Genomic DNA, 11,576 nt, shown 5'->3' on the forward strand with positions numbered 1-11,576 from the left:
TACTTTATCTAAACATGTGGCCTGGGTGCTTTAAGTCTGCAAAAATAAACTGATCCTCGTTCCTCGGCCACCATTTCGTAAACAAACGCGTGGCATTAGCGTCGCATCAGGAGACAGCGCTTCGTCGACCGCCCATGCTGATGTTGATGCCAGCACCGGGCCACAGATCAAAGTACCATCAGTCCATCACTATGGACAATACTGTTTTCATTTTTTTAAGAAAAAGGACAGTACTGTTCATGAAACGGCCCTTCAATCAGTTTACACTTCCGGTTATACTGGTTAAGCCGTTTTGTTATATAAACATATATATATATGCATTCTCGCCTAAGAAAGTATGTGGGCGCAAATGACAGTTCATTGTTCATATACTATGATCTCCATTGCGAATGCTCCATTTACAATCTTCAGGCCAAGACCGGCGAGAAGGAAATGGATCGGGTAACTGAAGAGCTGCAATAGAAAACGGCAATGGCTAATTTCAACAAGTTGAGCATACAACACTGTGGTAGTAAGTGGATGACGTTCAGGCAGGAGCAGGATTGCTATACAACATAAGGTGGTGATAACTGAATTCAACAAATAAACTATCATGCCTAGTGGAGGCACTGGGGAGCTTCATATTTTGCCAGTGCCAAGCGGTTTCCTTGAAGAATCACCAGAAGCCCAAGCTTGGTAGTCCTCAACAAGCTGGAACAACAAAATCGAAAATCATATCAAAATAACATAAATTTATAGAGAAATATAGAAAATATTGCTCACAAGTCACAACCGTCTATGATTCAACGTAGTTCCATACTTCATCTGGCAAATAAATATGTCTTCCTCATAAATGGCTCGTTTTAGGTCATCTAGTTCATGTACAAGGATTATGGACTACAACTACAGCTAAAAAACTGAATCATTGATTGGACAGGGAACATAGATGAGTGCGGCAGAAACAAGTGCTACAAGTAAAATAGAGCCTTGACCTGATAGGATTCTGTTAAGAAAAAGAAAATGAAGAATTGTTCAATTTACAATAAAGTGAGGTAATTTCCAGAAACACAATTTCTTCTCAAAATTTCTATAGCAGTATTGTATTGTATCTTATACTATAGCAGTGTTTTATCTTATACAAACACCAAACCATCCACGGCTTGCTCTAACATATATTCACCTAAAGTTGTGATACGAAAGGAATATGTGCTGCAGCTTGGAAAAAAGAGCGAGGGCTGAGATGAAGAAAATATTAATAAACAAATATCTATAGCATGTCACATAAAACAAAACTAACCTGCTTCAGAAATCTTGGAAGCATGACTCCGAGTAACTGTTCAAGCACTTGTCTGCCGCTTGATTCAATGGCTGTAACTGGTATTGCTCGAAATGGAAATGGTATATCGATTGCAACCTGAATAATATCACAATAAGCTGATTGTGTTCAACTCAATGATGATTCAACCATGTATGGTGGGATCTTGAGAGTGCAATACCTCTATTGTAGTATCTGATGTAAGCTGTTGAACAGTTGAATCTTGCAAAGTGCTGCTGCAGAAAACCCTATTCACCATGGAAGCTGCATCCCACAGCAAATCATGTCAATGATATCCTGGAACAAGGGTTAAATAGTTTATTTTAGACTATGAAAGAAACACTATAAGAAATATGTATTAAAGTTTCCTAGATGAGCTAATATAGGTCGACCATGAAAATCCCTGTTTATGTCACTACAACCAAATTTGACTCCCTCTGTTTGCCAGAACCATATGAACTTCTCAATAAACTATCGAGTTAAAGAAATCAAGCAACCCAAGAAAAGTATCAATATCACAAAAGAATTAAGAATCAAGAACAACATTATCAATAAGTTAGCTAACATCTATGAGGATATGTCAGAATATTATGTCTGATTTTTGTTCTTTCTAAAATAAGCAGAGCATAGAATCACACACACAAAAAAGGAAAAGGGTACCTTCAGCTCCTATGCATAAAAATTAAACTTTAATCCCAAGGGCACAGTGGTAAGGTCATGTAATATTGTCGTAGTGGAATGAAAATATGTAAGACGAAACAGAATAGCGATTTATAATGATCTTACAGCGTTGCAGCAACTGGAAGAGAAGGATAATCTTTTCAAACAATTTTTTTGGGTTCATCAATCTAGTTGTGATCACAACAGTTAGGGTGTGTTTTGGCAACTGAATAGGAAGGGGCATGGGAATTAGTGGTGGGAGTTGATGGAGGGAATTCGCTTGGGAGTTTGATTTTTAGTCCCAATCCTTTGTTTGGTTCGTGGAGGGAATTCATGATGAACAGTTAAGATCATTTGTTTTCATCTTAAAGCAGAATTCCCTCACAATTCCCGCCCCTCTCCATGGAAAGAGATCGGTAGGAATTGGGTCTCTAAACTCCCTTTCCCCATCCCAAATGAACTCTCCCTCCCACGAAACAAATAAGAGAATTTTAGTCTCATATTTCTGAACTCCCATTCCCTTACACCAACTATCCCCAACCAAACGAGCCGTTAAGGATTGGCAATCACTAGAAACAGAAATTAATGTGATGTGACCGTGTGAGCATCACAGCGCGGAATTGACCATTACAAGCAACAGAAATCAAAACACTGTGTCATGTATGAGAGGTAGAGAAACTAAAGTTTTGTATACTGAATAATGGATCCCCAGTTTATCTTTAATACCATTGTGGCTAAGGTCATACTCAGCAATTTAGCATCAGACACTTTATCCTCATTCGATCACTATTTAGAAGTTAGAACCCTATCGATCGAGGCACTTCACTAGCAACAAGCAGCAATCAGGCAAGTATCTAGTCCAACAGTTGAAATAACACTACTGTGAAGAACGAGCCTTACCTGAGAACTTATCATTCTGCGCCTCCACAAGTGGCGATCCCTCCAGCTGCAAGCAAACCCAAATAAGTGTATCAGCGAGACCCATTATTTGGTGAGCGGATTATTTGGGTTTGCAAAAAAAAATAAACGGCTGCCGCCATCACTGAAGCATGACGCGTATAAGTTGAATGGTACCTTACAGGAAAGGAGGCGAATGCAGCAGCCGCTGGGTTCCTCGTCGACGCGGACAAGGAGGACGGGGCAGACCTCGAGCGCGAAGAAGCGGAAGCGGTATACGTAGCATCGGAAGGTGGAGTCGTCGACGCGCTCGATGCGCTCCGCGTCCAGCACCGAGTACTGGCTCGCCGGCAAGCTCATGTACTCCGCTGCAGGAGCAAGCAGACACAGTTATCTGAAGCGACCCCTCAACTAGTGAACAAGGCGACCATGAAGTTCGGGGAGAGCTGGGGTGAAGGCTCCGGGTACCGAGTGGGCGAGCTAGCTGCTGGACGGAGACAGACTCGGAGCGGCGCGCGACGAACCGCGCCTTGGGGGCGGACGACGAGGAGGAGACGGTGGAAGACGACGACGAGGAGGAGGCGCGGACGACGGCGCGGGAACGGCGAAAGGCGGCGGGGACCGGAGGCGGCGAGCGGAGGGACGCAGCCATTGGGCGGGCTCGCGCTGTGCGACTGTGTTGCGTGCGTGGCCGCGTCGGTCGCCGGTGAGTGGCTGCGGGCGGTTGCTTCCCCCGGGGGACCGGCGGGCTGAGCCAGGAAATGGAGGGGAATTTCTTCAATCGGGCTGGATCTTTTTTATTTCTTATTGGACGGATAAGATGGAGTGGACCTGGCGACTCCCAAGTTCCTGGGTGGGCCAGGGATCTGTCCTTATCAAATTTTGTACAGTAGCCTACTTTCACTTTCTTCAGGAATGATGCAATTTATTTCAGCCGAGTTTCAATGAAACTTTCCATGATTCCATGAAGTTTACAGAGTTTCCACGACAATTTTTTTCGGGAAGGACTGGGTGATACCAGTCAACGTCTAAATGCCGCAAGGATTTGGAGAGATTTTTAATCCAATGGGTAATATATGCAAAATTTACGTTTCCGCTTTACATCGCTACAGCCTAGTGCCTTACTATGCACACATTGACATTGTTGTTGTGGGGGGGGGGGGGGGGGGGGGGTGTGGCGCAGGTTACATTCCCGAGCTATGCGCCTAGGTTACAGATATGAGACATGAGCGTGTGGCGTCGCTACACCAGACCCTCTCAAAAATTTTAATCAATGTCAGCATGCACGTAATCTACGAATACAAAGTTCTTCTGGAGATCATGGAATGCGTATGCCAGCGCGGCACTGACCAAAGCAGCTGCACCGATCAGTATTCTGATCTGAACATCAGCAGGAATCCCAGCGGTAGCACAGCACACTACCGTCGCTCCCATGAAGACCTTCTGCAGAGTCTGGAATGCATTGTATGCTCCTTTGCAAGATGAGCATTTCAATGTGTGCTGCTCGAATCTGTCTAGCATCTGCATGACCCAAAGTCAATCATAAGAATACAAGAATTACTGTAATGCAGAAACACAACTGATGAAAGTTTCCGCGCTAAAAAAGATTCAGTGGGTATTATTGAAAAATGAAAACAAAAGGTAAACTTCGCTGTCCTAGTAAAATGGAACCATAACAGTTAAGCAATTATTCTCGAATGCCTAACAGTAAGAGTAATTCGATGCTACCAACTTTCCAAAGAGGGTCTTTCAAAAAAACTTTCCAAAGAGATTTGAAGTATATCACTGAATTTAACCCTTTGTAATATTAAGCAGGTTTCCGTAAAGACACTAGTACATATGACAGCTGCTAATCTAAAACATATATTGTGTATTATAAAGATGGTGTGCCAACAATTCTGCCTAGAAAGAAAAAAACAAATGCAGGTAAAAAGGGATAATTGCAATCAATTATCAATGCATAGAGTATTAACTGCGTAGGCAAAACAGATCCTTGACCACCAAAAAGACTGTCATATTAAGTCTGAAGCAAAAAAAATAATATTGTGACTCTTTAGAAACCATGATAACTTTTACCTCGCGCTTTGAAAGGACAGTAGAAGGTAATGCTTCTTGGCTAGGACTTCCAAACCACTCAGGTTGGCTATTGCCAAATTTCCTTAGCCATGTGCGGAATGCTAAAACAAAACGGTCAGCCTGTGTGGGTGTGAATGTGATCTTTGTGTACTGCTGGTTAACATCTGCAGAAGACTCCTTGGATGCAGCTAGGAAAATCTTCTCCTGGCCTTGAAGAACGATCATATCACCATCATAGACCAAATTTGAAGTCCAATGTTCATACCATCGAGGGACAAGCTGCACAAAAATACATAAAAGCAAAGAGAAAAAGAAGGTATCAGGATTTGACTATGCACATATCAATTCAAATATGTGAAGCAATAAACTCCGGCAATAATATATGCTTACAGTAGGGACCTTCCCTGCTGTTTCCCCAAAAAAAAGTATAACAAGAAGTTCATTTCAGCATTTAAAAAGGAAAAAGTATCAAGCATAAGATAATGTTGACAACACAACGAGAAAATAAAGCACAAGGGAAACACTATACAAGCATGTACCTGCCACCATGCTTTTCCTGGCATTGTAAACTGGAAAAAGTTTCGAGCACTGCAGACAATAGAACGAGTCTTCCCTGGTGCCATTGGAATGTTAAACGAGCAAATCCATATAACCCATTTCTGGTCTCCAAAAATGGGCAACTTTGTGTCTATCTCTATTCTGCACAAACCGGTTAACAAAGTTCAGAACCATAAAACAACTGAATGTAAAAAAAACGACTGAATTGCTGACTGGTAAATAAGAACCACTCCACCACACAAAATGGCAAGTGATACAACAGAAAAGGGGGAAAAGACTGGGTACTTTGCTGAAACTTACTTGTTTAATGCATAGCACGGGGCCTCAAAAGTTGCAGTGATGCGAGGATTACCAGAATTTGCCCCTGAGTAACCCCAGGCGCCAGTTGATTCCATCTTGAATGTCAAAGGCTTGGCTCTATCTCTTCGTCCAGTGACCTGTGAGAGGAGTTAAAGCTCAGAAATATGAGTATATGCGCTGAAACCATGTATCTCAAGAAAACAAAGCACATTGTTTGTAAGTGTCATAAGTTTATTGCAGATATATAGCATGTTAAGCTATTCCAGCTAAGTAGTGTCCATTCAGAATAAGCAATAAGTAAACAGAATAAACTATTATGCACTAAAATATCAGTATATTCGTAGCTAAGGTGCAACAGTTAGTTAAGATTGCACACTGGCAACAAGAAAAGATAAGAGGTCAGACTCAGATCATTCTGTGCCTTTTGCCCATCAGAAGCCATTTTAAGAAATTCAATGTATATACTTAAACCAAATTGAGATAGTAATTTTTTGGCAAACTAAATACAGTTGATTACAACAAAAACTTCTTTCCTGAAATCACAATCTTGCAACCACAAAATAACCATGAGCCATGACCAGCATGATGTTCCAATGTGATAAGCAATTAAACTCTCTCAAACATAGTCTGTCCTAATTTACCTTATGGTGAGCAAATTCTATATGGGACGGGTCAGAGACGTTCTCCATCAACGTATCATAACCATAGTACAGGTCCCTCTGGATCGTCACCGTGGAGAAGGCCGGGTCATCAAACTCTTTCGGCAACCTGGAACCAAGCAAGATCGAATTTAGTCACAGGAATGCAGAATCGAATTCAATCAATGCCCACTATTAGAAGCCAGACTCTACGCACATTGGAGGCTTGGTGGCAGTGGCCTTCTCCCACCCATTCTCGTCAGGCCACACGAAGAGCAGGCCCTGGGAGACGAGGGTGGGGAACTTGGTCGCGCACGCCTTCGGCGACCGCACCGCCCGGGCCTCGGGACCCTCGGGCATGGCCTGCGGGATCCTGGTGCAGGCGCCGGAGCCGTCGAATGACCAGCCGTGGTACGAGCACTGCAAGCACCCCGTCTCATCGATCCTCCCCTCCTGCGTGAATTTCAGATCAAAATTAGCCCGAGCCGATGATGGTATCACATAGGACGCAGATGATGCGATGCGAGGATGGGACGCGGTCACCATACCGAGAGCGGAGCGAGGCGGTGGGGGCAGCGGTCGTCGAGCGCGACCCACTCGCCGGACTTGGGGTCCTTCCAGATGACGAGATCGCGGTTGAGGAGCTGGAACGGGGTGGGGCGGCTGGGGTCGAGGTCCTCGACGAGGGAGACCGGGTACCAGTGATCCCTCCACGAGAACTTCTCGCCGGACTCGGACGCCGACGTGCTCGGCTCCGCCTGCTGCTCCGCCGCCTCACCCGGGGCGGACGGCGGCGCTGCCACGCGCATGCGGGTGCGAGGACGGCCCACGCCGCGGGCGTGGAGGCGGGAGGTGGAGGCCGCCCCCGCGGGGAGGGAGCGGAGCCGCGGCGGCCTCGGGGCGATGAGCAGCGAGGGGGTCGGGGTCGTCGCGCGCATTTTCTTCGGCTCGTGTGACACGGAGAGGTTTTAGCTTTTGGCTCTGCGTCGGAGATCCTCGCCGCGCCGGTTTTATGGCTCGCGGTCGCGGTGGAATGTGGATGGATGGATGGATGGATGGAAGTTGGAAGAACGAAGAAGTGCAGTGCTTCTAGACTCGCCAAGAACCTCTGGCACGCCAAGGGGAGAAAACCTCCTGTTTTGGCGCAAAAAACCAGTGGCCAGATCAAGAAAAAACTCCAGAATTTTCTCACGTTCTCACCGCTGGGGAGTGAACAAGAGCGACGAACTACTGCTACGACCAGAGTACACACGCGGCAGCGCGGGGTGCGAGGTTGCGTGACGGCAGAGGAGGGAAGGGAGGAAGGCGTGGGGGTGGAAGATATGCAGAGGACAAGTGTGCGGGAGCACGCATGGCGTTTTGCGGCGTTCGTGTGGTGGAGCTTGGGCCACCCAGCCGCCCCCCGAGCGGGACGAACGCGCCACGCCGAGACCTGACCGGCGAGAACGACGCGAACCGACCCCGTGGTGGAAGCCATCCGATCAGCCCATTTGCAGTGCCGGTGATCACTTCGTCGCCGACCGCCGCGGCCGGATTGTGGAAACCTCGAATCAGATAGGTTCGAGTAGTACCAGGCTTCACAGAACTATAAAAGAACATTTCAAATAGTACCAGGCTTCACAAAAAGAATAATTCAAATCAAATTCGAATTTGTTCAGCACATATGCAACCTGCATAATAACTCTCGTCAAAGAAAATGAAATGACAGCTGCTACACGCTATCAGAAATACTGACATCATCAACACAGCAAAATTATCATAAATCCGTTACCTCTCACGCAATGGGAAAGGAAAACAAAATTCACCTTCCACTTACCATGCAAGGCTCTAACAAAAACTACCACATATTATCAGCAGTTAAGCAGATGAAATCATCATGGCTATCTCGCCTCTTCACGCCCCCACAATCACTACAAGATCCCAGGGCCCCATTTCACTGCTAGATGGTTTCTATCATAGCATATTCGACATGCTAACTTCACATGTAGGAGCAAGGTCACTTGTTGCACACTTGCACTTTGGGGAGAACGCATAAAGAGACAAGCAACCAAGGCACACAGACGAGCATAAACACAACGAGATCATCATCAGTTCATCACACAACGGACTAAGTAGCACAGCATTACAAACCAGAATAGCACCATCAGGAGCAAGAGTGTCAACCAGAGTCACATAACACATAGTATAAGAGTACTCATGATAAGCACAGCCTAACCCAGCCAGTTCCTTCACAGGCAATACCACGAACACAAGGCGGACACCTCCAACACCAGTCAATTGATTCCAACCAACAGGCGGAGAGATTAATCAGAAGCACAGCGACGCCCCTTTTTGAGTTCAAAAGGGGATTCGGGTTTTAAATGCAGCAAACCCACGGTCGCCGCCGCCATCGCCGGAGGGCTCACTTGGGTAGCATCTGCGCCGCCGCCGCGGCAGCCGCCTCCTGCTGCTGCTGGTAGTTGAGCGGGCGGCGGAACAGCATGATGTGCGGCTCCGGCCGGTGGATCGCGTAGTGCACCCACCCGCGGCTCTGCTGAACGCCGATCGCACGCCACTCGTTCTGCAAAAAGGGAAAAGGAAGAAATTCCCCACAAAACCCCGACATCAGACATCCAAGATAACAGCAGGGCAATAACGCGATCTACACAAATGCATGTGAAATTCTTGGCGTTTACCTCGGAGAGAAGGCGGTTCTTGGGGAGTAGCTTGGCGACCTCGGACGGGAGGACGACGTGCCTGCGCCGGACAAAGGGGATCGGGTTAGGGTTTTGCCAACCACGGCAGATAAAGGTATGGAAAGGGGTAAAATCAGGAAGCTAGGGTTCCGCATCTACCTGTACTCGTAGGTGTCATCGAAGTACTTCTCGGAGTACTGGATCTGGCCCATGTCCACCACCACTTCTCGATCAGCTTCTCTACAGAAAATTCCCCAAAACTTCAGCGGAAACCCCAAACAAACTACCAAATCGCGCAGCAATCAGAGCAAAACCACGAATCGCAGAGGAACATTTAACGGAGAACACGAGAGATCGAAGGATCCGGGGGGGAAGCGCGGCGCATACCTCGGAGCGGAGTGGAGCGGGCGCGGTTGAGCCGAAACGAGAGCCGCAGCGAGAGAGGAGCGTGTTGGGGGTGACGGTAGGGGTGAGGGATGGGATGGGGAGCGTATTTAAAAGGAACCGGAGGGGGGCGACCGTTGGTGCGGAGATGGACGGGCGAGATGGCCCCGGGCGGATAGGGCAAGTAGTCGTTGCGGATCAGCCGCCGCCGGATTCATGGGCGGCGTGGGCTGGATTCGCGTTCAAAACCAGAGGAAGCGTGAGAACGTGGTGGATGGGAGGGAGTTTTGAATTTTGAAATCGCGGATTGGCGCCAGTAGAATATTACTATCTGAGCCGATTTGCCCGTTACGGACTTATGGTGCTTCACGAACACGAACGTGGGAGTATTTTCCGTTGGCCCTTTCGATTTCCGTTTCCATGTGAAATTGAGTTCAACCTGACAAATTCACATGAAAAAGTTCGCACTGCTCGCAGCGATTTCACCTGAAGAAGTTCTTATATTTGTTTGAACATTGAAACCCTACTAGATTCCAATATTTTAGGCTCCAAATAGGTTCTAAGATTTGAGACGGGAATCAGATTCTTCCAGACGAAAGGAACCCAACTGTTGCACACTCCCGCATAACGGCCCACGATAAACTTCCGAAGTCCATCAAAACCCCGGTCTCCACCATGAGCCCAGTCCATCAGTGTTGAGTGGGCCGGTGCTTGCCAGCGCCCGCCCGGGAGAAGGGCTCGCTTTGTCGCTGCAACCTTCAGTTGGGCCGAGCCTGCGCTGAGAGAAGTTGCACCTTCTGATGACAAATTGACAAGAATTCTGCAACATCTTCTTGGTGAAAACTAGCGAAAGATGTAACTTCTGAGGCGAAAAAACTGCGTTTATCATGCAGAGAAAGGGTGAAGAGGAAAGATGCTGCTGCGACGCATCAGGAATGGTGAAGTAAATCCTGGGACGAAGCCAATCAGCAAAGTTTGAGGAGCAGTTAACAGACTAATAAACCATGACATTGTAATTTAATCCTCTCTGCAGTACCATCTACCTCATGGAGGCTTTATTTTCTTCAGGAGTCTAAAAGAAGTGGCGTGCCCTGCCGATTCATGTGACCCTTATTTATTTTAAACCCAAAAGGGAAAAGAGCAGCGTCCATTTTTCGTTGCAAGGATTCTTTACAATTTCCGTGATGGCAACAAAGGACCTAATGCTTATAGTTTACAGGTAGACTTGGGTACTGCAAGCCCTCAACCAACCCAAATTGCCACTTCAATTTGTTGTGCCCCCACAAGCTAAGTGCTCCAGCTCACAAAGCACATCCAAATATTTGACCACGAGCGCCAGCTCAGAATCCGCGGAAATTGGCGAGTTTTCAAGCCTCATCAGGGCATTCTAATACACAGTCAATGGATATTAAAAATTATCATTCCCTACCGGATCAAGCTTGACAGAGCGCCAGATCGATTCTCCCGGATAAAATGGGCTCCACGTCCAGCAAGGCAACGACTACGATGATCGATGAGATCGACGGCTACTGCTCCAGCATGTTACTACGATCGGCGTGCGATGGGATCACGAAATGATTAAGCATCGTCTTGCCTGTGATGTCTACTGATCCACGAGCAAAGGCAGGGCAACCCATGTTTACCAGTTAATAACAAGGTGCTTATCTTAATCCGAGGGCTCTACCAGTAGAAAGTTTTGGATGACGTGGCATGAGAGGGAGCTAGAACATCATGCATTCAAACTTCCAAGTACAAACTAATTCTACATACAGCCACCACTAAATTACACTGCATCAGTTCATCGCATACTCTCTAGCAGGTGGCTGCTAGTAGTGGTGCAGATCTGAAAGGTTCTGCAACGCGGCGATGCATGTGACGAGGCGGCAGCATCATACCATACGGCAGCACACAGGGCCAGGAAGGAAACAAAAGCGGCAGAGAATAGTGGAGCAGCAGCCGCCGCCTAAAACAAATCTTGTGGATGTGGATATGGATGTGCCTCTGCTCATCAGCACACTCGTGAGGATAATCGTAATGTAATTAGAGGTCCTCCTAATCCTCGCGAAAAAGAAATTTGGAGAGCTCGGCTCACAG

The 11,576-nt window shown here is 46.9% G+C and overlaps 3 protein-coding genes across 4 annotated transcripts; all 3 read right to left on the reverse strand.

Annotated features, from left to right (window-relative positions):
- Positions 1-320: 320 nt before the first annotated feature.
- Positions 321-3,682, reverse strand: LOC112874892 (uncharacterized protein SYNPCC7002_A1590). Its single transcript, XM_025938461.1, has 6 exons — positions 3,320-3,682; positions 3,029-3,219; positions 2,855-2,900; positions 1,476-1,558; positions 1,277-1,393; positions 321-690 (listed from the first exon to the last, which is right to left on the reverse strand). The coding sequence occupies exons 1-6, from the start codon at positions 3,501-3,503 to the stop codon at positions 619-621; spliced, it is 693 nt and encodes a 230-aa protein (XP_025794246.1). The 5' UTR covers positions 3,504-3,682; the 3' UTR covers positions 321-618.
- Positions 3,683-3,999: 317 nt separating this feature from the next.
- LOC112874891 (pheophorbide a oxygenase, chloroplastic) lies at positions 4,000-7,701 on the reverse strand. The gene is made up of 7 exons (XM_025938460.1): positions 6,972-7,701; positions 6,641-6,876; positions 6,427-6,553; positions 5,786-5,922; positions 5,467-5,626; positions 4,928-5,206; positions 4,000-4,372 (listed from the first exon to the last, which is right to left on the reverse strand). The coding sequence occupies exons 1-7, from the start codon at positions 7,359-7,361 to the stop codon at positions 4,118-4,120; spliced, it is 1,584 nt and encodes a 527-aa protein (XP_025794245.1). The 5' UTR covers positions 7,362-7,701; the 3' UTR covers positions 4,000-4,117.
- Positions 7,702-8,486: 785 nt separating this feature from the next.
- LOC112875844 (cyclin-dependent kinases regulatory subunit 1) lies at positions 8,487-9,578 on the reverse strand. Of its 2 annotated transcripts, none has more exons than XM_025939839.1 (4): positions 9,486-9,578; positions 9,258-9,338; positions 9,099-9,159; positions 8,487-8,983 (listed from the first exon to the last, which is right to left on the reverse strand). In XM_025939839.1, the coding sequence occupies exons 2-4, from the start codon at positions 9,308-9,310 to the stop codon at positions 8,825-8,827; spliced, it is 273 nt and encodes a 90-aa protein (XP_025795624.1). In that variant the 5' UTR covers positions 9,311-9,338; positions 9,486-9,578; the 3' UTR covers positions 8,487-8,824. The 2 variants fall into 2 exon arrangements, with proteins under 2 accessions (XP_025795624.1, XP_025795625.1); XM_025939840.1 differs by having other exon boundaries at positions 9,258-9,333; positions 9,486-9,565.
- Between the last annotated feature and the right edge of the window lie 1,998 nt (positions 9,579-11,576).

The sequence above is a fragment of the Panicum hallii genome, chromosome 9 (assembly GCF_002211085.1).
Source record: "Panicum hallii strain FIL2 chromosome 9, PHallii_v3.1, whole genome shotgun sequence".
Taxonomy (NCBI): domain Eukaryota; kingdom Viridiplantae; phylum Streptophyta; class Magnoliopsida; order Poales; family Poaceae; genus Panicum; species Panicum hallii.